The sequence below is a fragment of the Saccostrea cucullata genome, unplaced genomic scaffold (genome assembly GCF_032062105.1).
Source record: "Saccostrea cucullata isolate Sc308-1 unplaced genomic scaffold, CSIRO_AGI_Scuc_v1 ctg178, whole genome shotgun sequence".
Taxonomy (NCBI): domain Eukaryota; kingdom Metazoa; phylum Mollusca; class Bivalvia; order Ostreida; family Ostreidae; genus Saccostrea; species Saccostrea cuccullata.
The window spans coordinates 79,549-102,872 of NW_026930908.1; the positions used below are offsets into that span (position 1 = coordinate 79,549).

At 31.2% G+C, this 23,324-nt stretch overlaps 1 protein-coding gene across 1 annotated transcript; it reads left to right on the top strand.

Annotated features, from left to right (window-relative positions):
• Positions 1 to 340: 340 nt before the first annotated feature.
• LOC134230538 (homeobox protein MSX-2-like) lies at positions 341 to 4,043 on the top strand. Its single transcript, XM_062712368.1, has 2 exons — positions 341 to 956; positions 3,225 to 4,043. Exons 1-2 carry the CDS (start codon positions 467 to 469, stop codon positions 3,659 to 3,661), a joined length of 927 nt encoding a protein of 308 aa, XP_062568352.1. The 5' UTR covers positions 341 to 466; the 3' UTR covers positions 3,662 to 4,043.
• The last annotated feature ends 19,281 nt before the right edge of the window (positions 4,044 to 23,324 follow it).

Consider the following 23,324-nt stretch of genomic DNA (forward strand, 5'->3'; position numbering starts at 1 on the left):
TAATCAAGTTTTAAATAAACAGAATTTGTATTTACAGATAACCCGACACCCCCTCTTCATAACCCTGGGTCTCGTTCGGTCTTCTATTGTGTTTCATGCTGTCAACTTGTTTTTGATGTGCTTTCATAGGTTCACAACTAGTGGAGTGTTTCAAATTAGCCCAATGTTTGCCAACACGCAGTGCCTGTGATACACTCGGATGAATTTCAACTATTTGCATTGTGTGCTGGTAATTTATACCCCATTACACATCAATTTGTATATTCACCAATGATGCCAGCCTACTCCCGTGACGTCACTTCCGAGGGGAAGAAAGTTAACACCCCTTGCTCCAAATTGTATCAAGTTAGTTGATAACGTGAATTATTATTGTAAATATCGCAAAAGATAGTTTACCATCAATGGAAAACTCGTATATAGTGATTGCAATACTATTAGGACAGTTATAATCATTTCCTCGGCCAAAATGCATCCCGTAGCACTGACAACAAGCACCAATTCGGCTTTCAGTAAACTAAGTCCTTCAAACTCGGAAGCTAATTCAGAGACTCAGACTTCTAAATCATCACAAAACATGTCATCGACCCAGTCATCGCCGAAGTCATCCACAGTCACTTCAAGATCTCCACCTCCACCCCAGAAACATGTGCTAAAATTCAGTGTGGACTCAATGTTGTCTGAAAAATGTGTCCCCCCAAGAGAGGAGTGCAGGGAGAGGTCCCGCACCCCAGACTCTGTCACCTCAGAGGAAGAATGTCCCAGGGAATCTACCCCTAAAATTAACAATTCCATGACGCCCTTCTCAATGGAGGGAATTCTGAACAAACAGCATTCAATGCTTCGGTCCGACACTGTCCCATCAGCCATCATGTCGCATGTCGCCTCGGAACGCTGGAACAGTTTCTATGGAAATACCACATTTCCATGGCTCCCGGGCTCCATATCCCCACCAAAAGGTATTCTTCAAAATATTGCATGTGGACAAATTTATTTTTAGGTTTATTCATTTTAGCTTAGATACCTAGTAATAGTCAATTTTATTTGAAGTTTGCTTACAGTGAAATCTGACTTGCGAAGAAAATTAATATTAATTGTTCTTAAAGACGTTTAATTAATTTTTTTGTATGTATGTGTGGGAAAAATCCCATAAAGTGTTTTTTTTTAAATCTATATTTGTTGATGGATTAAAAGATATTCTTAAAGAAAAATCAACATATATTTAATATAAAGGATACCCTTTTAAGCAATTTATTTAATTAAAAGAATTTGCTAATCTATATATATATATATATATCTCCTTAAAACAGAATGTGTTATCAAATATATAAATATAAAGCAAATACTAATTTCATTGAACTGAAAAAAGGAGTAAGAAAAAAAAATATGTGGAAATTAATATATTCTCCTGTGATATTAATATGTAAAACAATGTTTTAAATTCAAATTTACAATGCATCAATTCAAATAATTGCAGGTAGAAAAAATTGTTTCATTTAAAAATAAAATGTAAGGAGAAAATTTTTCTGTATATATTTAAAAACCGGTGAGGAAAAATGACTGAATATTAATTTAAATAAATGACAAAGAAATAATCAACCATTGAGTAGAAATTAATAAACTTTGAAATACCGATTTTGTTTATATATTTATACACAAGTGTGTATTTATTCATTTATTTGTCCAAAAACAAATATCACATCTAATTTATTCATATATCTCTAAAAGTCAATTTTCAAGAAATTCAGCTGTAAAATCTCAATTACAAATGCTCTATCCCCAGGGGCTTTGTCCTTATTTCAAACCCTGTTTCTAATTTTTATAGATTCTATCTTGAACCCAGGGGTAGAATTTTAATTCTTCTTTTTACTTAGTTTTGCACTTAGAGTGTTTATATCTCAAAATGAATCGATAGGAGAAAAATAATAAAAAATAATCTGAAGTCTAATGTGATGTTTAAGAGAAATTGTTAAATAAATTAACATTTTCCCTGTGTTACTGTTATTAACTTGTATTTTAAAATTATTGATTAGAAACAAAATCAGAGTCATTTCCTTAATCACATCAGAAAAAGTGAAATTATAGTAAAACTATAATATTATTTGGTTACTTGATTCTCCTTAAAAAATAATTATCTGATCTTATTAATTCAAACGATTTAATCTTGACATAAATAGGAAATTAAACATGTAAATCAGCACGAAAAAAATGTCACAGTTTAACAAAGCCCATTAGATGAACAACAGCTAAGCTTTGGGATGACACAAGTCAATATTGCTAATACTATCGAGAACTCTTTTGTGCATAATTGAAACTGAAGAAGCTAAATAAAGAAAAGAGCAAACGGGGTTAATTTGGCGTAACTAGAGATAATTCGGGAGACGTTCGAACTCCATCACGTTTTCTATGCGGACGTTCGGCAACTAAGATAAACGTTTGTCGATAAAAGTTTTGGCTGGACAAAAAATGTCGATTTCATTTTGAGCGCCATACATCGCCCCAGCAGCCCGCCTTAAAGTACAGCCAGTAAACCACATCTCTATCGCACTCAGTGGCGCGAATCATTCGTAATTGACGCTTATCGCTGACGCCTTTCAACTACGATTTCTAATTAAGTGTTTGGGTAATTAATTTCAATAAAATTATTGAAACATTTTGACTAAATGGAGCGATATGGTCAGTCTAATAAGAGGCTGTTAGTGTCAGAGGCTTTAGACAGGGAATCCGTATCCTCCGGCCACGTAACGCTGTCCAGATGACCGTCAGCTGAGAGAGGGGGGAGATAAGGCCGTGGCTCTGTGTACAACACCCGATATCTGTACTGATAAGGCCAGATTAGATTTAATTGTCTGGTCCTTGACCATGGCTCATAATGCGCGCCATCAGCATCCGAATTCATCCCCCCATAATCTCTTTGTCTCTCAATAAAACGTCACTTATAATTTAACTTATCACTCTTTTATATTTGACATCCATTAATTGAATCCAAGAACTATAAAGCCGAGTAACAAGAACTATTCTAAATTCGGAAGCGTTTTATAAATTTCATCAGGTAACTCGTTTCCTCTCATAAAACTGAAAGAAGAGAAGCACATGAATTTCAGGTATAGAATGCGTACCCTCGCCAGGAAATATAGTTTTAATTATAAAGCAAGTTGCAAGAAATTTGAAATAAGACAAGATATATTTTTTGAAATATACATATTTCTTAAATATTGAAATTTTAGTTTCAGATCCAGCAAGCCCCCCAAGAATTAATCCTCAGAAATGCACCTTACGAAAACACAAAACAAACAGAAAACCAAGAACACCATTCACGACATCACAGCTTTTAGCTCTGGAGCGAAAATTTCGTCAAAAACAGTATCTCTCAATAGCAGAGAGAGCAGAGTTTTCAGCTTCTCTCAATCTCACAGAGACTCAAGTCAAAATTTGGTTCCAAAACAGGAGAGCCAAAGCCAAGCGTCTTCATGAAGCAGAGCTGGAGAAATTAAAAATGGCGAGTAAGCCCATGCTTCCGCCAGCCATTGGTGTGACATTTCCCGCCGCCGCGGCGTTATATGCTGGACAGTATGCCCGACCCCAGAGTTTTGCCCATTCATTCCTCACCCCATTTAGTTATGCACTGACCCCGGGCAACATGGGGATGTCATTTCCTCATTGAGAAATTTTACTTTAGAGTAAATGTGTGGACCATTTTGAATGAGGGGTCAATACGTTTTACAATATTGTCTCCGTCAGTGTGTGCCAAAGGTGAAATAGTTCTGTGTTTGTGACTAAGTGCTATATGAGTGGATATAGTGCTAGCGTACGTGACTTATCCTAGCGGGACACCACTGAGACAGAACTATAGTGCTCAAAGGTAGCGACCATCTGAACTGTTACCAGTCCCTCGGATTAGGTGATATTCAAACTGATCAAAAGGAAAACACTTCCTTTTTTTGTAAGGCATTATGTAAGATTGAGCAATGGGTGTTCTTTTAAAAGAACATGTTAATTTTTATTTTATAGAATTTCAAATTAAAAGCCAAATTGAATTAGTAAAACTACTGTCATTATGTTTTATTCATAAATCACCGATTCATATTTTTCACTAGGAAGATAAAAAGCTGATAAGTCTATGAAGCTAGTCGTTTTAAGTTCAGCTGGCATTCTTATGCTAAAATGTGGCCTTGCAAGCAAGGGTCTAAAAACAGGAGTAGATTTGGCACCTTTATCCCGAGGTATCCATATGAATTTCACACCGCTATAAAACGGTTCGCTTCCTACACGTTTGCTTGTATAGCTTTTTAATTCACTTCTGACCCGCAATCAAAATCAAATTAAAAATGCGCCTTGAGTAAGAATATAACAAAATTATTTGCATACGCATCCGATACCAAGAAAAATAACACTCAATCGATAATCACAGCGCTTAAACCCACAAGAAAAAAAAAAGCCAGCCAAAACTTATTCATATTTGATATCACTAGCCGTTCTCTTTGTCCGAAGGTCGAGTTTTGAATTATTAAAGATCATATTTTTCTTTTGAAAGGCGAGAAGCAGTTATAAATAAACTAGAATCTCCATGTCATTTTAGATGTTTATCATTTATATCGTTTTACAGCTTTGATTCACCCTCAATGATGAAATTAATTTGAATAAAGAACGCTCCCTAATATAAACTGGGTAAGGTACATAGAAAAATACACCATGTACAAGGTCCAATTCCTCATGTCAAAAAAACATTCCAACGCAAGACACATTTATCTTAAAAATAATAAATATTTAGGAAAGATTAATAGGAAACTAATGACTAAATCGAGAACATGATAAGAAGTAGAATTTTATTAATTTATATTTCTGTCTGTGCGATGAATATCTGCTCCTTCTGCCAGGGAGATACGCAATATGATTAATACGATTTCAAGTGAAGAAATATTTAACCTTGAAACAGTCGGAAACTAAAGACTTATTTACTTAAACGTTCATTTAATGTCAAATTGCAAAATTAAAAATACATTTAAAAGTTGTGTAGGAAAAGGATACCACCATCTTTCATTTTCTTATCTCAAAAATGATAATGAATCGGCAAATGAGAAATTTAGTATTTGTTTTTTTTTTCAAAGTAAAGAAGAAAATTAAATATTAATTTCATTGCTTCGTTTTAAAAATTTTATTCGTAAAAATTACGATTTTTTCGCAATTTTGTGTGTACTTCCAACTTTGAATAAATTTTAATACATGGATATAAAAGAAAATATGGTCTGGGATTTTTTGAAAAGAAGAAATTAAAGAAAATTACTTTGGTTATTACATGGAGTATTTGCAATGTCTTAAAAATTATGTGTACTTTTGATTTTTCATTTTATTAAGTCTTCAGGCTATTTTTATACTCCAAAAACTAAACATAATATAACAAATTCTTACAGAAAAATTTGTAATACCAATGAGTTAATTACTTCAGATTTTATTTTAAAAAAATTATATATATATAGATGATATGATCAGTAGCCTATAAAGTATAAACCTATTTGAAATACTCATTTGTGTCAATATATATAGTGTTCTTTAAGAATAAAATGTAAACTAAAGATTACAATAAGATGATCAAATTCCCACTTAATTTTTCTTTTGAAGGGAGTCAAATTAATATGATGCTAAAAATAATTATTTTTTTTTCAAGAAGCTTATCGTGATTTTTTTTTTAAGAAAACATTTCGCGTGCATAAAAGAAAGGCTTCTAAAAATAAAAGATAGAATGGAAAAAATGGAGGAACTGCTGAAATAATTGAAAAAAAAATTGAAAGAAATAGTTTTTTTGCTAGACATAGTGTGTTTACCCTGATTTAAATGCTGATCAGCTTCCCACTGCGTACTAATGTAGGGCTCAACGAAGGTATTAGATAAGAGAAGTATATAATATCAGTACCTATACCAAGACCTACCGCAGATATTTCTCAAAGATTGTCAGGAAGCTTCCAAAATAATGCAAATCCAACCAACTGCATGTACAAATTTAGGAATGAAATAAACTATTAATATTTAGCAGAACAGTTGAATTTTCACAAACAAAACAGAAATAACAGCCAATAAATAATAATTACAATAAAAATGATTTTTGATTGAAAGTAGTTTATACAAAGGTCCATTTCTTTCGACACTAAAATAAGAATGTTCAACTCAGTGCGTTGGGAGAAAATAAAGTATCAATATAAAGTAGGCACACAATATAGAAGATGAACATCAAACGCAATCTCTATGTGAAAGGGTGCGTTCGATATAACAAATATCAATTTCAACCCATTCATGTTTAACGTAGGGGAAAATATGTAACTTTTTCAATAAAGATCAAATTATCATAAATTCACTTAATACGCACTAAGTGTGTGATGATCGTTGGCTAATTTCCCCTTTCAACGGCAAATGGTGTAATTTATGAACAAGAGGTGTCGTTTTCTCTCGTTAAAAGATAACATCATTTAATAACACTATCGAATCTTTTTTGCACCCTGGGCATGTACTATTGAATTTAGTCAGAAAAATCTACTTGTCGAGTTAATCAAGGTTTACATATTAACTTTTTTGCAATTTGATAAAAGAATAAGTAGTTCCGTTTTGTTTTGGAACAATTCTATTTGGTTTGCAGATTGCCAGGAAAAAGAACATATTTGATAACGATTTGCCGTCATAAATCAATCTTAGTTCCGGTTAGTCTAATTACCGCAGAAAGTCATGAATAAACGGCATAGAGATCCCGCCATCATAGTCCGGGGTTCAGGGTGACAATAGAAATTGAATAACACATAAACGACAATTAATTGAACGACTGCCGATATCAGTTTTTAATTAAGTTTGCGCACGTTCAGAGGATAAATGAGTAACTGAGGAAAAGGACAGCTTCCCCGTCAAATACTATACAAAACGGCACCCAATGACTTAAAAATAAGAATGATTAAAAACATAAAAATTCTTACCATGCAAGTTTAGTTATATCATCGTTTGTGTTAGTCTATTTTGCAGAAATAATCTAATTTTACTACGAGACATTACTTATTGAGACCTCAGACATTAGCAATTGGAAAAAGAAAATTTCAAAAATATTTTTAAGTTTGAAAAAATCGAATAACTCAAGCACACCCAAGTTTGCATGTTAAAAAATGATTAAAAGCCTTATTGAAAATTCATACAAATCGGACATCAAATTATGCATCTGAGTGGCTTTTAGATTTAGCTCCGGGCCTTTCGGAAAGCCTTTTGTAGCATATATTTATTCACTATCTAGATAACATTAAAATTCCAACTCATAAATTGATTTGAAACCTTCCCCGGATTAATTCTTTGACATTTATTTTCCTTTGAAGTGGAAGGTTTGGTGTTTAAACAACACCTTCCTCACTAATGGATCAGTGTTCAAATCAGAAACTACAATACCAAGCGCCATTATATGATAAAATATCGTTTAAAGGTGTTGTGCCTTTCAGGGCCTACTGGATTTTTATGACCCAAAATTTGAGGTGATAGGTGGACTGAAAAAGGTTCTAATTTACTGTGAATTTATGTGTGAGACGGTGATGATTAAAATTGGAGTTTATTACAGATGGACCTGGGGAAAAAGTCTGTCATTTTGTCGTAAAAATTTAACGTTTTATTTTGTGGCTAATTACACCAGGTCGTGTTATTTGAAACTTGATTGTTATGTTTTTATCGCCAAATGATAGCTCACACTGAAAGCGGACTCTTTAGGTTGAATGCAGTGGAGTCCGTATACATGTTTTCTTATTTTAACTGATTTAAATGGAGCCGAAGCTGTGCTAGCGCCCGTTATTTCTCTCCCTAATATATAGACAGCTAAAATGAGTTCAGAAGCTGTTCTTTATGAAGTCAAAAACTCATTATCAAACATTAAAGTTAATATACATTTCCTCTAGTCGATAAGAATAGGGAAGGCTTTTATCAGTTCTAACATCAAAGAGGGCCATCCATGGTGTACCGCAGTGGGACGGGATAAATTCTGTCCAAACGCAGCAACCAAATTACTGACAAATTTTCATTTTACTACTATAAATCACATGCAATGAAGGCAAATTCTGCCAAATTTTATGAACACATTTTATTATTACTGTTACCTGCAGCGCCATCACAGGAAACAGTTCTGTTTTGTGTCATGCGCAAATGCAGAATGATAGATTATGATCTTCCTGCTGCGAGAGTTCCGATAAAGTTAAATGTTCCACAGCTAAACCCAGTAAGACGATTCCAAATTATAACCGTCACTGCTTATACCTAAATTTTATTTGTTGATTCAGACGCTTTGAACATGTAAGAAATTTGCAGAGTATCTGTACCAACGAAATCATGGCTTCCGACATTAAATGTTAACATCTCAATTGCTCCGCGCTGCAAAACCATCATTTACTGCTGTCTAGGAGACGGCAAAGCAATAATCCTTGTAGATAAGTCTTTACATATATTTTATATCTTGTAATAGAAGGGAAAAAATGAAAGAGAATCCTTATTCTAGTTCAAATGATGATTAATTCGTGACATTACTCTCAAATTCCAACAGCCAACAAAGACTACAGCAGCGAAAACATGAAAGAGAAAGATATTTCTAACAACAAGGCATAAAATGTTTATTTTTGTTTCTTTTTTCTGTTTTTATCTTGAATTCCTCTAAGCACTCACAAAAAGCCCAGAACAAATGGATTTGTTGAAAGTGACAGCTATAGTTTAATTTAAAATTCTCTGCCGAATTCCCAGTTTTAGGCAACCATTGACGAGCAAAATGCTTTCATGACAATAATACATGCATACAAAAGACAGTGATTAATATTCACATTTGTCTTATCTAATTTAAAGAAGTCATAAGAAATACTAATACACTTATTACTTCATTTTAAATGATCAACAAGGACAAACATTTGTACAAAATTTATCAACAAAAGGCATTTTTTGTATATTTTCCATATCTTTGTTTATATTCAAGTTTTCTGCATTGGTTTACAAATCATCTTTAATTTTCTTTCATTAAATATTGAAGATACACCGAGCTAGGACTATGCATCGTGATTTTAGTTTTGTCATTACTTTGGTATGTGTAAGAAAAAAACTTATGAAATTTGATGTTATAAAGAACTAATTGTTTCATGAACATTTTTATTTATTTATTCATTTTCTTTTCCATTTTATCTTCCATCATGTGTCCATTGACACCAAAAATAAAAAAAGTAAAAATTCTATATATGGTAAAAAAGATCTTTATTTTTAAAAACTTTTTTTAAATAAATGATTTTTTTTAGTTTTCATGAGCGCATAATTGTAAAATAACTATTGAATAAAATAATAAACAGGCAGTAATAATATCTCTGAATTTCCATTCATTTAATTTAGTTTTCACATTAACTTGAGTTATCTTTTCCTCATTACTCTCCATCAGATCATTGTGAGCCTCGTTATCATTTTATCTCGGTCATCAGACGCTGTGGTCATTTTTCTTCTCCTTTTGTCACTCTAAGTGTTTTGCTACAAATCCATAGAGCTTGCTCATTTTTCAGGCTTGATTGACATTTATTTAAGATCATTTGCAGCATGCAAACTGATAATTTACACTCTTAAGTCCAATTAAAGACGCTAAATTATCTTTAACCGTCTGCCTTTCTTCGTAAACTACAGCGATGGAGCGAACTTCGATAACTGCTTATTAAAAACTCAATCAGCCAGTTAACTGTTTAATAGGCATTCAGTGCGCACCAGCTCCCGCATCGCGCGCACTTAATAACTATTTAGGAAAATGATGTGGACCAAAGAAAAGATATAATGAAAAGAAATGAAAATTTATTTATAAAGATAACTTGGTCTTTTTGATAACCGATAAAAGGCTAATATCATCATTTAATATGGATCTGTCATGAGGTAGAATATATTTTTCTTATTACCCTTTTTTGGTTTTCTTTTTTTCAAATTACTTATCAGAAGTGAATTGTAAACAGAATCATGATTCGATGGAATAGCAACCCCATTTCAATATCACATGGAATATCCACATACATGTATTATCTACAATCAACCCCAAAATAAAAAAAAAACCATATCGTATAAACATCACAATGAACCAAAAATAAAATATCATACTCATAACAAAATCAATCAATTAAACACAATTAAACCTTATTATGTAAAAGGTGAATGAAACAAACAGTGGTCAATCCAAAAAAAAAAATACACTCTAAAAAATGTATAAGGGCATCATGAAGGGAACCATTGAAATTCCAGAGATAGGATCAGGTGTCTAGGAGGAGTAAGCATCCCCTGTTGATCGGTCACACTCGCCGTGAGTCCTATGTGTTGATCAGGTAGAAGGAACATTCCGTGGTTAAATTAAGTATAAAAACAACAACACGAAACACCACTACCCAATGCAAACAAGGTCATTATAACGACCATATAATTTACGAAATTCCCTGTAACATCAACTTATCAATGAGTAGCTTGCCTCGCTTTAAACATTGATGGCATACTCAGAGCAAGCTCTAGTAGCGAATAGGTTGGAAGACATAAACACCATAAGAAGGTGACAGTGGAATATAAATTTAAGTAAAGATGACAATGGAAAACCTTTAGCCGATTGTCATGTACAATTTAGATGTTAGTTGGCCTGTACAGTCTATATTCTGTAAACCATCCTAGTATGAAATATATACATGGACATGTATACAACATAATCATATCATTGATATACCATAATCAATCTAGTTAAATGATATCATTATATTAAAGATAATCAATTTGAAGCAAAATTTGCCGTCCGAGTGGCACAGTGATTAGAGTGTTTACTTTATAGTCGCGAAGTAAAAAAGCTGATCCTTCAAATTCCACTGTGAAACGTGGAGACCGGTCATTTCGATAAGACCATGTAAGCCGATGTCCCGTGGCACAGTAGTTGCAAGTACAAAAAGGACCACTGACTGCCCAGAAAACTGTAACTGCACAGGTCATAGTACAGATTTTAAGCTGTTCCTCACATGGAACTGGTGGCGTCTCAGCATGAGTGAAAAAATCTCTAAGGGACGTTCAAACTAACAAATTAAAGTTATACCGTACAATTAACTAATATTTAGCATACAAGTAACATATATAACACACGACTAACCTCACTATATGAATAATAAAGACTTGATTCATGAACTTTACTTCTTATGGACTATATGGTTAAATGTAATGTAAATTTATGATTTTTAGTTTGAACCATTTATCAAAAAATATATACATTTATTTATACATTACATTTTATTCATTTTCAACATAACAGTTGTACATACATTGCATCATTCATTACAAAATAAAGTTGTATGAACAGTGTTCACCCTAACCTGTGCAGGGTAAATGTGGGTGGAGATTTGGCCGTATGACACTTATAGTATCGCTTAAATAAATAGCCCCGAGGATGTTGTCATTGTCTTTGATACAACCTTTTCCTGTATGCACATAGCAATGTCGGGTTTGTAGTACATTGTCTGGTAATCGTCGTATTTGCACTGATAAGTCGCAATTACCCGCCAATCTGCACAATAATTGCTGAAAATTATAGCCCGTCTTCCGTTCAGTGTTTAGAAACTTGTTTTCTTCCAGCTAAAATTCAATCATTCTTCTATTAACTTGTCGTGTATTTTGAATAATTGATTAAATGCTGTGTTTAATTTTGAACAAATGACATTAAATTATCACCCAATGGATAGAGATTATTCGGGACGCTGATTTGATGACTTGAGCGGCCTACAGTTACCGTAAACATGGCGCCGCGGTACTGGTCATCTCTCCTTTACACTGTCACCTGCTCAATCCCAGACTTGTTAAAAGACGCCGGATTTTAATTCATCCAATTGTAAGGGAGATAAAAATTCATTTTCAGTATCCCTAATTATCAGAAATTGATCTGCTCCCATTACAAATCAATCACCACGGTAACTCGTTAGGGGCGTCATTACTTCTCTGTATGGTAATTACTGTTTAGGATAGGTTGTGTTTAAACTGGATCTTTATGAGGAGGGGTACAGGCCAAACCTTTCTCTGTGCCACACGTCTGGTCTTACAATTAATAGCCCTAATAAAATGGCAACACATTCAGCTCATCACAAAGTGAACCTTTTCCATTAGCAGGCTTCAAACAGCTTAAGCTGACTGAGAAATAGCAGGGGCATTCAAAGAACCACCAATTTCATTCTGACTCTGTACCAACTCATGAATATGAATTTTGTTTTTATATGCTTTTTTCACTGATGTTCTTTCATGTTTTTTCACCCATCTGCGGGTTCATTACCGAACTGATCCTTAATTAAGGGTAAGAGAATCTCCCATCTTTTTACAAACATTTATGGAGTTATTTGAAAAAGTATCGTATGTCAGGGGAAAAAATCAGATTCAATGCTGGTTACAGTGTCTACTACAGAACTTCAGACGAGGCAGTTCTCGTGTGTTGTAAGTGTCCATTTTCCCAACATGACAATTTTTATCAATGTTACATATGCAAAGTTTTCTTTTAAAAATTTTTCTGCATAATCCTTTATTACCTTTTTTTCCAAAAACGACAAATTTAAACATTATGGACTAGGCAATATTTATCATTAGAATGGACCCGTGATATAAAATAGACCTCCTCCCATAGCCACTTAAAACTATACTCTGGAGAAGGATATACGAAAAGTTAGTCCTCTTTTTTCCCCAGATTTGAAATTCCCTTCTGTTCTACTATATTTTAAAAATATTTTGGCTAAAGTTGACATGTAAACTATGTACTGCTGTTTCAAATGGGAAAATGTTCAGTCATCAAGTGAATTCTAATTATATATTTCAAACCATATAAATATATATCGTTCCAGTCCTTTTTAAGGACAAGTTCAAAACTAATTTCTTTTCTTTATGTTAACATATCTCTTCAAATAAGATTTCAGCAATGAAGACCTGGCCTGGGGGCCATAAAAGTTAGACGAGCTCACTTTTGATCTCAGTCTCACTTTAACCAGAGCAATAAATAGTGGGAAAATGAGACTGACGTCAAATGTGAGCTCATCTAACTTTTATGGGCATCAGGCCAGGCTATGCTCTCGATTTTTCTTTTCATTTTTTTTCACAGAAAATGTAGAAACATTGTTTTCCTGCAAACAAGAGACACGCTTAACTTTTGCTGTTGATTGATGCATGGTATACATATCTCAAAAAACATGTCTAGAAGAATCACATGGACATTTTGCTTTTTTAAATAAAAAAAAATTAGAAGATTTTAGATCATCTTCGGTAATGCTTTGCTATTCGTTTACTATCAATTATAGAAAAAAAATCAATTTGACAATCATGTTTTTTTTTACAAATAGGTAAACATAAAATTGGTAGATTAAAAAAAATGAATTCATTTTGAATTTACATTATTTTTTATCACATCGTACGAGTATGAGAAAGTAAGCTGCTATTGATAAAAATAATCTTATAATAAAGTTTAAAAATATTATAAATTGCAGATATTGAATATAATTCAGAAATTTAATAACATATAATGTTTATGCGTGTATTTTGCCAATTTGAAGAAAAATTACAACTTTTTTTTCTGTTTTTTTGTCAGATTATGTTTTTCAGGTAAGGTTCTTCTCTAAATTTTAACTAGGTGAAATATTCAATGAATGCTTGCTAATATATCTCTTATATATTTAGATGTATCAGATCTATGTAACAATCGCGAATTTAAAAGATTGAGGGGCAATATGAAATCCTGTTTTCGATAATCCAGAAGTGAAAAAAGAATTAGATAGATTACATAATCAGTACGTACTGGTCCCTGTTGACAAAACAGGTAACAACATTGTCTTCTTTTGTAAATTTTCTTTTAGAAGAACTTGGATTTAATTCTACAAGTGGTAATCCAACTTATACTCATAGTTCCCTATTTAAGGAAGAAATTCTTCAAAATCATCATTCAGTTTTGATATTTTCTATATCCCGAACAATCAAAAAAATGAATTTGAATTTTCATATCTATACTAAATTCCAAAACTTCATAAAAATCCTTCCAAACAAAGATACATGGCGGGTTTCAGTAAATGTTCAACCAAGCCTCTTTCTTTACTCCTCACTAAGATATTTACAGTAGTGAAGGAGACACTTTAAGAGTACTGAGCAACAATATTTTCAAGAGGTAATGTAAATCAGACATGGATACTAAAAATTCCTAGGAACTTTTGGAAAATTTGAAAACACGAGATTTTACCAAAATCAATAGCTTAAAAACTTACGAGTTTTCAACTTTATGTACAACCATTCCACATGATAAATTAAAGCCCGGTCCAGCAACTTTTTCAATAAAAAATGGAACTCGTTAATTGACTTACCTAGCATTGGTAATTTGCAAAAATTATTTTGTTAAAATACAGTCTGATTGTACACACGAGTACTCTGAAATTGACCTCAAAAAGATGCTTGGGGTTCTGATTCACAATATCTATGTGGTTTTTGGAGACCAGGTCTTCCAACAATCTATTGGAATCCTCATAGGAACCAATTGCGCCCGTTGTTAACAGACCTATTTTTGTATTCATATGAAGCAGAATTTGTCCAAAATATACGCAAAAATAAAAAACACTAGCTGTTGCCTTCAGCTCGACATTTAAATCTATCGACGTATTGTCATTTAACAATGGTCATTTCAATTTTTGTGTCGATACGATATATGCTGGTGAGCTTGAGATTAAAGATGACACAGAGTCAGACACATCTGTTTCAAAGAACTACGAACTCTAACTCTTGATATCCGCCTACATTTTGCACCCATTAAATTCAATATTAATGGCAATTTGGCCATTAAATGTTTGTCAAATACAAAGAACAGTTCTATGGTAATTGATTAATCATATTTGGATATTTTATTCCAGCTCTTGAAAAAAAAGCTATTTTCTAGTGAAATTGAACAAAACATATTTTGAAATATCAAAATATTAATCTTTTTTGTTTTACGCAAATAAATAAAACATGTATAAATTAATGAAATACAATTATTTAGTTGTAAATAGCTTTAAAATTGGTGAAAAATAAGCATTTTTTTTTTCGTTTTTTGTCTATAAACATATGTCCTATAAACATATGTTTCACGGGGGGGGGGGGGGGGGTGTTCTCCGTTGATTTCTATAGTGAAAAACACAAGTTTTACCAAAATTATAGAGTTACCTCTCTTTGGTATCCCAAATAAGTAACGTTTCATGAAAATTCATATAAATATCTATAAAATTTTTGAATTGAAAATCATTCGAATATGTTAACTTTTGAGAATTGACTTAGAGGTAGGCGGGAGAACAATACTATCGTTCGTAGTTCTTTGGATATTTTACTTGAAAAAAGTCTAATACAAAACGATCAAAATATTTATCTTTTTGTATACGATGTTTCAAAATTAGTTTTGCTTGTGAGATGATTTGTTTATAAAATTAAGTCATTGTGTCAATCATTAAAAGAATAATATTGTCTATTACTTAAGAACATTTAAAGAATACATGTAACTATTGAATTTTATCACGAAAAAAAAAATTATCATTTCAAACCTGAAACTAAAAACATACCATTCCGAAAGCTTAAGACTTAAGTGTTTCTGAAAATGTCATACTTATATGTCTAAAGGATTAAACATCACAGATTCGATCGTACACTTCTGTACCCTATTTGGACATATAATTAGAGAGATATTGCTAATGCTAAGTTTGGAACAAAACCTTATGATAAACATATGTCTCTGAATTGATTTGATAACCACGAGCTTTTCATTTTTCGACATTATGATAGATATTTTCTACCAAAGGTATGGCATCAGTCATAAAATTTGTAAACCTTTAACTCTAAACGAGACTGCTAGTATCCTTGTGTCATCAACATATTTGTTAATAGCTTGCATTGAATTTTCTGAAAAGTTCGCATCTACAGCATGCTTTTATATATCCAGTCTACTTGGAAAACAAATTAATTTGATTTTTAAAAAGCATGCTTTTATATATCCATCTATAAACAATACAATTATGTAAAAAATGGATAAAACACAGACACCTGGGAATTTCAAAACAAACCAATTTGATTTTTAAAAAGCTAAATAGTTGTTATGATGTAACTTGAATTAATGCCGGACTCTATAATGTCGATGTCGTGATATCGACATTATCATGACGATATCGTATCGATATCGATTCTATTTGCACAATTTATTTTCACATTGAGGTATAACAGAATTTTAGTCACAAGTGAAGTCAAAATTGGCATGAATATAAAAATATATTTATAAGGGTTGTTATTATTTTGAATTATACAATTATGTAAAAAATTCTTAAAAATATTTTAACAACACATTCGACACGATATCGTCGATATCGACGATATCGACAGTAAGGTAACACAGAAGTTATGTAAAAATAAATTTTTTATATTAGGGTGAAGATTTGTAAAGTAATATGCTCTTAACAATCATGATTCGATATCGATACGATATCGTCGATATCGACGATATCGATGGCAGGTAATATCTTCATTAAAGAAAAGTATTTAAACATAAACACATTCAAAGAAACAGGGAAGGTATTTACCAAGGGTTTAGCAAACATGATTCGATATCGAAGCAATATCGTCGATATCGACGATATCGACACATCAGGAAAAGATTTATAAAGAAAGTTTTAAGTAAAAGTTGTTAAAAACACCACATTAAGGATGGAAACCACAATTCTTGGAACAACCATGATTCAATATCGGCACGATATCGAGGATATTAACAGTAATAGTCTTAAAACAGGAAGACTTGTAATAAACACAGAGAATAGAGAAATATGATAGAAAACTATAAAAAAGTAATGTGTCGATATCGTAACTACATCGTGTCTTGGACATAACTCTCAAATTCAGTATAAAAATAAGAGCCTAACAATTGATATGAAACAAGTCAGTCAAGAGTTGACAAAATGATAAGTTATATTTGCAAACAAGATAATTATAACTATCATAGAATTTAAGATATGCCTATTTAAGCCTACTTAAGCGAAGTTGATGAAATTCGTACGCGTGTAGTATTAACTTATCAGTAAGTAACATGCTATGCATTGAAAATTGATATACTAAGAGCATGTTCTTGAGTAGCAAATAAGTTGGGAGATAAAAACACCCTAAGCAGGTGATAGACTGATAGTGGAATATTTTACATGAATAAGGAGAATTGACGATAGAAAAGCCGAAGTACGCAATCTCATTTTCAAATTGCCAACTAATAAAATATCGTTGATAAATCGGACTGTTGACTTTAAGGCCACAGCAAGTATTTTCCTCATGTCATGTAGTAGTTTTTAAATAAATTCTTTGTCAACATACCTGTCTGATTTGTTGATTTTTTTCAAAATTTAATCTACAAGTCTTTCGAGGACAAAAATATCATACACAAAAAAGAGTTATGTCTTTGAATAAACGTAAATTTGTAAAATCTAAAGACCTGGTCAAGTTAAAGAAATTTTTTTTTAGTGCTTCATCCATGAAAAGAAATAGAAACGCAGTTTTCTTCAAGCCTTTTTATGAAGCAACCCCTTTTCAATGCAGCAACCCTTTTAAAGTTTTGAAAACAGGATTATCAAGTTTATTCCTTTTTTCTACAAAGAATTGAAAACACGTTGACAAAATAGAGATCGCTTGTAATCTTTATTTCTCGACAAAGAGGCTTTCGAGTGATTTTAAGATGAGCATTAGTATAATAGCATGCATCAGATATAGATAATTGAAGACTTTAAGAGAAGATATTTGAAATGAGAAATGTGCAAAAGACGATAATGTCTTTTTGAGTGCACAATTAAAGGAGAATAATAATTTTGTGTTCGGAAAATTACACAATATTGCCATTTCTTTGGCCGCACGAGTCAATTTCATCTAAATTAGATTATACACAAAATGTCACAGTTAAGCCGTAATTTGAGGGAACGGGCATACAGCCTCTTCTATAAGGCGACCAAAGATGACGTCTTGGAAAGTAAAATGCCTGTTTTGCGTGCGTAACAACCGGTTTTGTGATATTTGATGAATTACTCCATCACGGTAATAACCTTATTATGACTTCAGACAAATTTGATTACTCTTGAGGAGAAAACATTTTGTTTCTGTAGAGTGTGTAATATCTTAATACTTCTGTAAAGAACTCAGAAAGTTGTTCCTTATCCAACATAGACAGGTATCTTGTAGCAGTAGTCCATAAAATAATTAAACCTTGCTGTTAGAGTACCCTTTTAAGTACACAAGTGATAAATGTCCCTTTGGGAGCTATTATTTGATGTTGAAAATATTGCAATCCTTAGAAATGGAATTTCGTAAAAAGTAATAAAAATTATAAAGATTCTCTGCGTTTTTGTTACCGGCAGGTATAGATCATATGATTAATAACTTTTAACCTGTCCCTAACCGGTGCCCACGGAATAGTAGTTTCTGTGATGATTTAATAAATGTCCATCATTGATCTAATATTTCAAGGCTAGACAATAGAATTCTAACAATGTCTAATTGTACACATTAATGATAGCCATATTTCATTTTATTAGATATATACCAGTTAAATGAATCCCACATTTTGTGAACCTAGAAAAAAACAGGTAATAGTCTCCAGCAGGTTTCACTGAGTTCATGCCTTGTATACTTATACATGTAAACAAGGTTAAGAGACTTTAAATATTCAACATCTTTCTCTGATGTCAGTTACTTTAAGATCCCGAATTATAATCGCTTTATGTAAATATTTAAAAAAAAACAAAACAAAATTGAATGATTTTTTTTTATAGAAAATGTAATGAAATTGTTAGTTGTTTTATATAGATAATCCAAGCTTCAATGCCCGACTCAGAAAGTCAAAATAAACTTTGATATTTGATTTGAAAGCCCAGAAGGCACATTTGAGTTTCGAATTTAGAGATACGTAGGTGAAAACAGATATTTTTGTCTTTTTGTTAATGTGCGTTAATATTTCTATCATTTAGACGGCGAATTTCTTGTTCATAGATCCTCTACAAAATTTTATATTTTCAATTAAAGTTTGTAATTGTCATATACAAATTTAAATAATTCAAATTTTTGTATATTGAGGGAGATGAAAGCACACTTCATAATTGATGAAGATGAAGACTCTGACCAAATCCAAGATCATTAATGAAAAAAGCTACCAAACAAATAAGCAGTAAGTTTTCAAAGATTTTAAAAAAATAATATAGTGATTGTGATCTGAAATAACTGTAAAAGATACTAACAACATGGATTTTCAAATCATTAAATATAACTAGCGAGACATAATTTTATAAATCAGGGTTTCGTTAGTGATAATAAATTGATATAAACAATATGCATGTTATATTAACAATTTTTAAATAATGTACTGAAATTTTACAACAATATCCTTAAATTCGTGTATGCACCAATACAAGGGACTCTTTGCGAGTGCGACAGGTGTCGCATGCTGCTCCTTGGCACCTTATCCCATTTCTGTAGTTTTCAGGGATCCAACTGTTTTGTGGTTTTGTGCTGTTGTCGATTTTGTTTTGTGCAACTGTTCTTCAAATGTTCCTGCAGGCAAAGATTTTCTGAAGTTCTCTGGACGGGAAATGCTACTACTTCTAGAATTATCTATTATTTTGTTCCTGTTTAATAACGAATACTATATATATAATATATACAGTATATATATTTTCAAAGCTCAAGGAAACATGCTACAAATAATGAAAATCGCTGCATAGTTTGAGCTTATTTTGGTTCTTAATACTAGTAATGCATATAAAATATCTTACATATAATTGTTTGTAGTCCATGTCTTTATTAATGTAAAGGGACATAAAAGTGAATATTGTAAACGATGGAAAAAGCTGATGTAACCTCACGTTATTTGTTTTGGGCATAACAATTTTTGTAACAGGGTCATTATAACGCAGTCGGCAGTGAAATTTACAAATTAACATCAAACAAAATATTATATCAAAGTATTGTTATATACATGTTGAATATGTTACACTGTAATTTGCTACATAAAAGTAAGTAAACGATAGAAAAGCTGATGTAACCTCACGTGTTTTGGGTATTTTTGTCATCTAAGGTCAGTGTACCATCAAAATATTATATCAAAGTATTGTTATATACATGTTGAATATGTTCCAATTTTTAAGAATAACAGGACGTCAAAAAATAATATACATGAAATTATTAAAAAATGACATTGTTCACAAAACAATCAATTGAATTTTGGAATTTTACACTTTTAGATTATATCTTTATGTACCTTTTCAAGATGTATTAACAATTTATATAAAAATCAAAACAATCTTTCCAAATTATGAAATGTTTAAACGTATTTTGTTTGTGTGTAACATTTTTTTTTAAAATAAAGATTTAATTTATTGTGTTACAAAAGTCTAGAATATATTTTGATAATTTGAGGAAACATTTTATTCAGAAAGAACAAAGTGAGAAGGATTTGATAGCCTTCGCAATCTTTTGTAGTCAAATCTTTAAAATAGGAAAAATATATATAAAGATACTCTGTGAGAAACATTGTACAATGAATTAAATCCGAGGATTATAAAGGCAATTAAGAATGTATTCATATCTAAAAAAAAGTCTATAACAATAGTATAACATTTACAAGCAATTTTTCAGAATCTACAAGAGGCAATGTTGTAATTGTATTCAGCATGAATTGTCAGAATCTATTTATAGAAGATTGACAGATGAAATTATTTATCGATCATTTACTTTAAAGGTGAGATTTGCAATAACATATATGATATTATTTTTGAAAGTGGCCTTTTTTAAGTGTCCATAAAGAAATAGAAATAGTTGACATGCAAATTCTGTACTTCTAAATCAATATTAATCTATTACTTGCTGATAAAAGCAATATTTTTAAACGAGACAAATATAAATGATTGAAGTATACAAATTTGCAGCATTTTCAAATGACATTTCTTAAAAAATAAAGAATTCATTTCTTCCTTAAAACACCATTATTATAATACAGTATTATGTAGTTAAGATATAAATCGAAGCTCTTATTGATCATTTTAATTAAAATATCTCCAAATCTTATTTTTTTGAAAGAATTATTTTTTTAAATATAATCCAAAACGTCAACAGAGTATGTTAATATGTTAAAACTCTAATATCGATAAAGATATACCCCATTTATCAAATCATGTCTGAAAAATAGTAAACTAAATGCTGTTATGATCAAACGGTTTTGATAATGCGTTCCAAATAGTCGCCAAGATAACAATTCTGATGGGAATATTTGCTTTGCTTACAGCTAGGTCTCCCACTGACTAATTAAGATGATTACATAATGAGCCGGTGAGCAGACATTGATAGGCATGTGAGTAGCGTTACCTATTTCTTTTATCATCGACACCTACCTTTGATTTGTATTTGCATATTAATTCTTTAGGGGTATTTTTGTAATTACAGGTACTTAGTCAATATTCATCCTACTCAGAATCAGAGATTACTTTTCATATTTGTTTAAAAAAAAAAAAGGAAAATGTAAAGATAACAAACATGACAAATGCTTGCAATATTAACGAAACCGACAGATCCTTCTTTCCAACACAAATGTGCTTAATATGAGCGATACATTGTCTATTTTAATAAATAAAATCACATCAGTATATGGTATGTCATATGATACAAACACCCTTAAGATAAATTTAGGACCCTTAAGTAAGTCATATCAATTAAACAAATTATCAAAACAAATTATTCTAATAGATCACTAAGATACTGTGAACATGGACCCCAATTATAGTTTAAGATTCCCGGAACAAAAGCATTGAAAGTTGTTTCTTGCCATGTAGAAAATTCTACCCTGATTTCACCCCTGATAGAATTATTTTGACACCTGGTAAAGATGGGCCATCAGGAATTGATATAGGCCCAAATTACTAATGGCTGATATTAAAGATTGCTATCATTCCTCTATAACATACATTTCCATGAGGCACTGCATTAAAATTTCTGCTATTTTTCTTAACACAGTTTAAAATTATTATTGTGTGAACAGTTTACCTTGGGAAGCATAATCCTCTCAGTTATTATTATTATCATGTTTGTAGATTTTAATATATATATTTATTTTGTTAAATCTTGGTATTTGATATGCCTGATTATTGTAATAAATTTTGTTCATCATGTATTAGATACAGTTATGATGTTTTCATGTCGTTACGTTAAGATTTTTTTTCAAGTACATGTAAGAATATCACAAAGATTACAAGCTGTTCTTGAAGATAACTTCCTGTAAGAATATTCTGTTTTCTTTTCTGATTTCATGTGATCAACAATGTATTTGAGAGAAAAATATAATCCCATCAACAAAAAATATTGATACAAAATCTTAACCTTTTGAATCGAATCTAATATAACTATACTCTATCGGATGAGCTGGGCAAAAATGCAGACAATTGTTAAGAGGAAAAATGACATATTCGTACTTAGAAGAATCATATTATAGAGCCATTTGTAATATTCCTTGAAAAAAAAAAATAGTCTTTGGTCTTTTAATTTGTTAATGTTTATTTCTAAAGTTGTTACCGAAATCTAAAACTACTGGAAAAAGTATAATTTAATAATGCATCTTACAAATAATTTAATAAGTCGAACAATTAAAAAATCCTTTACATAATCATAATCATAATTATCATAACTCTAAATTAATATTTGATTTTTGACGTAATCATGTGGCCCGAAGAGATTAGCATGGTAAAAACGATTTTAATGAATATATTATGCTTTTTTAATTTTTGAATATATCCAACTGTATACTGTTGATGTTTTTATAATAATAATAATAATAATAATAATAATAATAATAATAATAATAATAATAATAATAATAATAATAATAATGATAATAATTATTATTATTATTATTATTATTATTATTCTCATAATACATTTTCGTGAAAAGAACAAGGGCTCTCAGGATGCATTTATTACATGTATCATATCAGTATTTCAGTATGCAGTGTATCTGTAATAAATGGTACATCTTAACAACATGCACATGTACATGTATTATGTTAAGAGATACAAGTCCTCGTTTCGGATCCTTTTGATGTAATCAACAAATTATGTTTGAACCAATTCTACACCTTGAATGCAAAATGGGTGGGAATATACTTTCAAAGTATACATAAAATTTATATCTCATCTAAGTTTAGACATATAAAATGAAATGATTTACAGATGAGTCACTCGAGAAATTATTGTTAAATGTCCAGATATTCATTTTTAAGTAGTAAAGTTTCAGAAAATACCTATACCAAGGA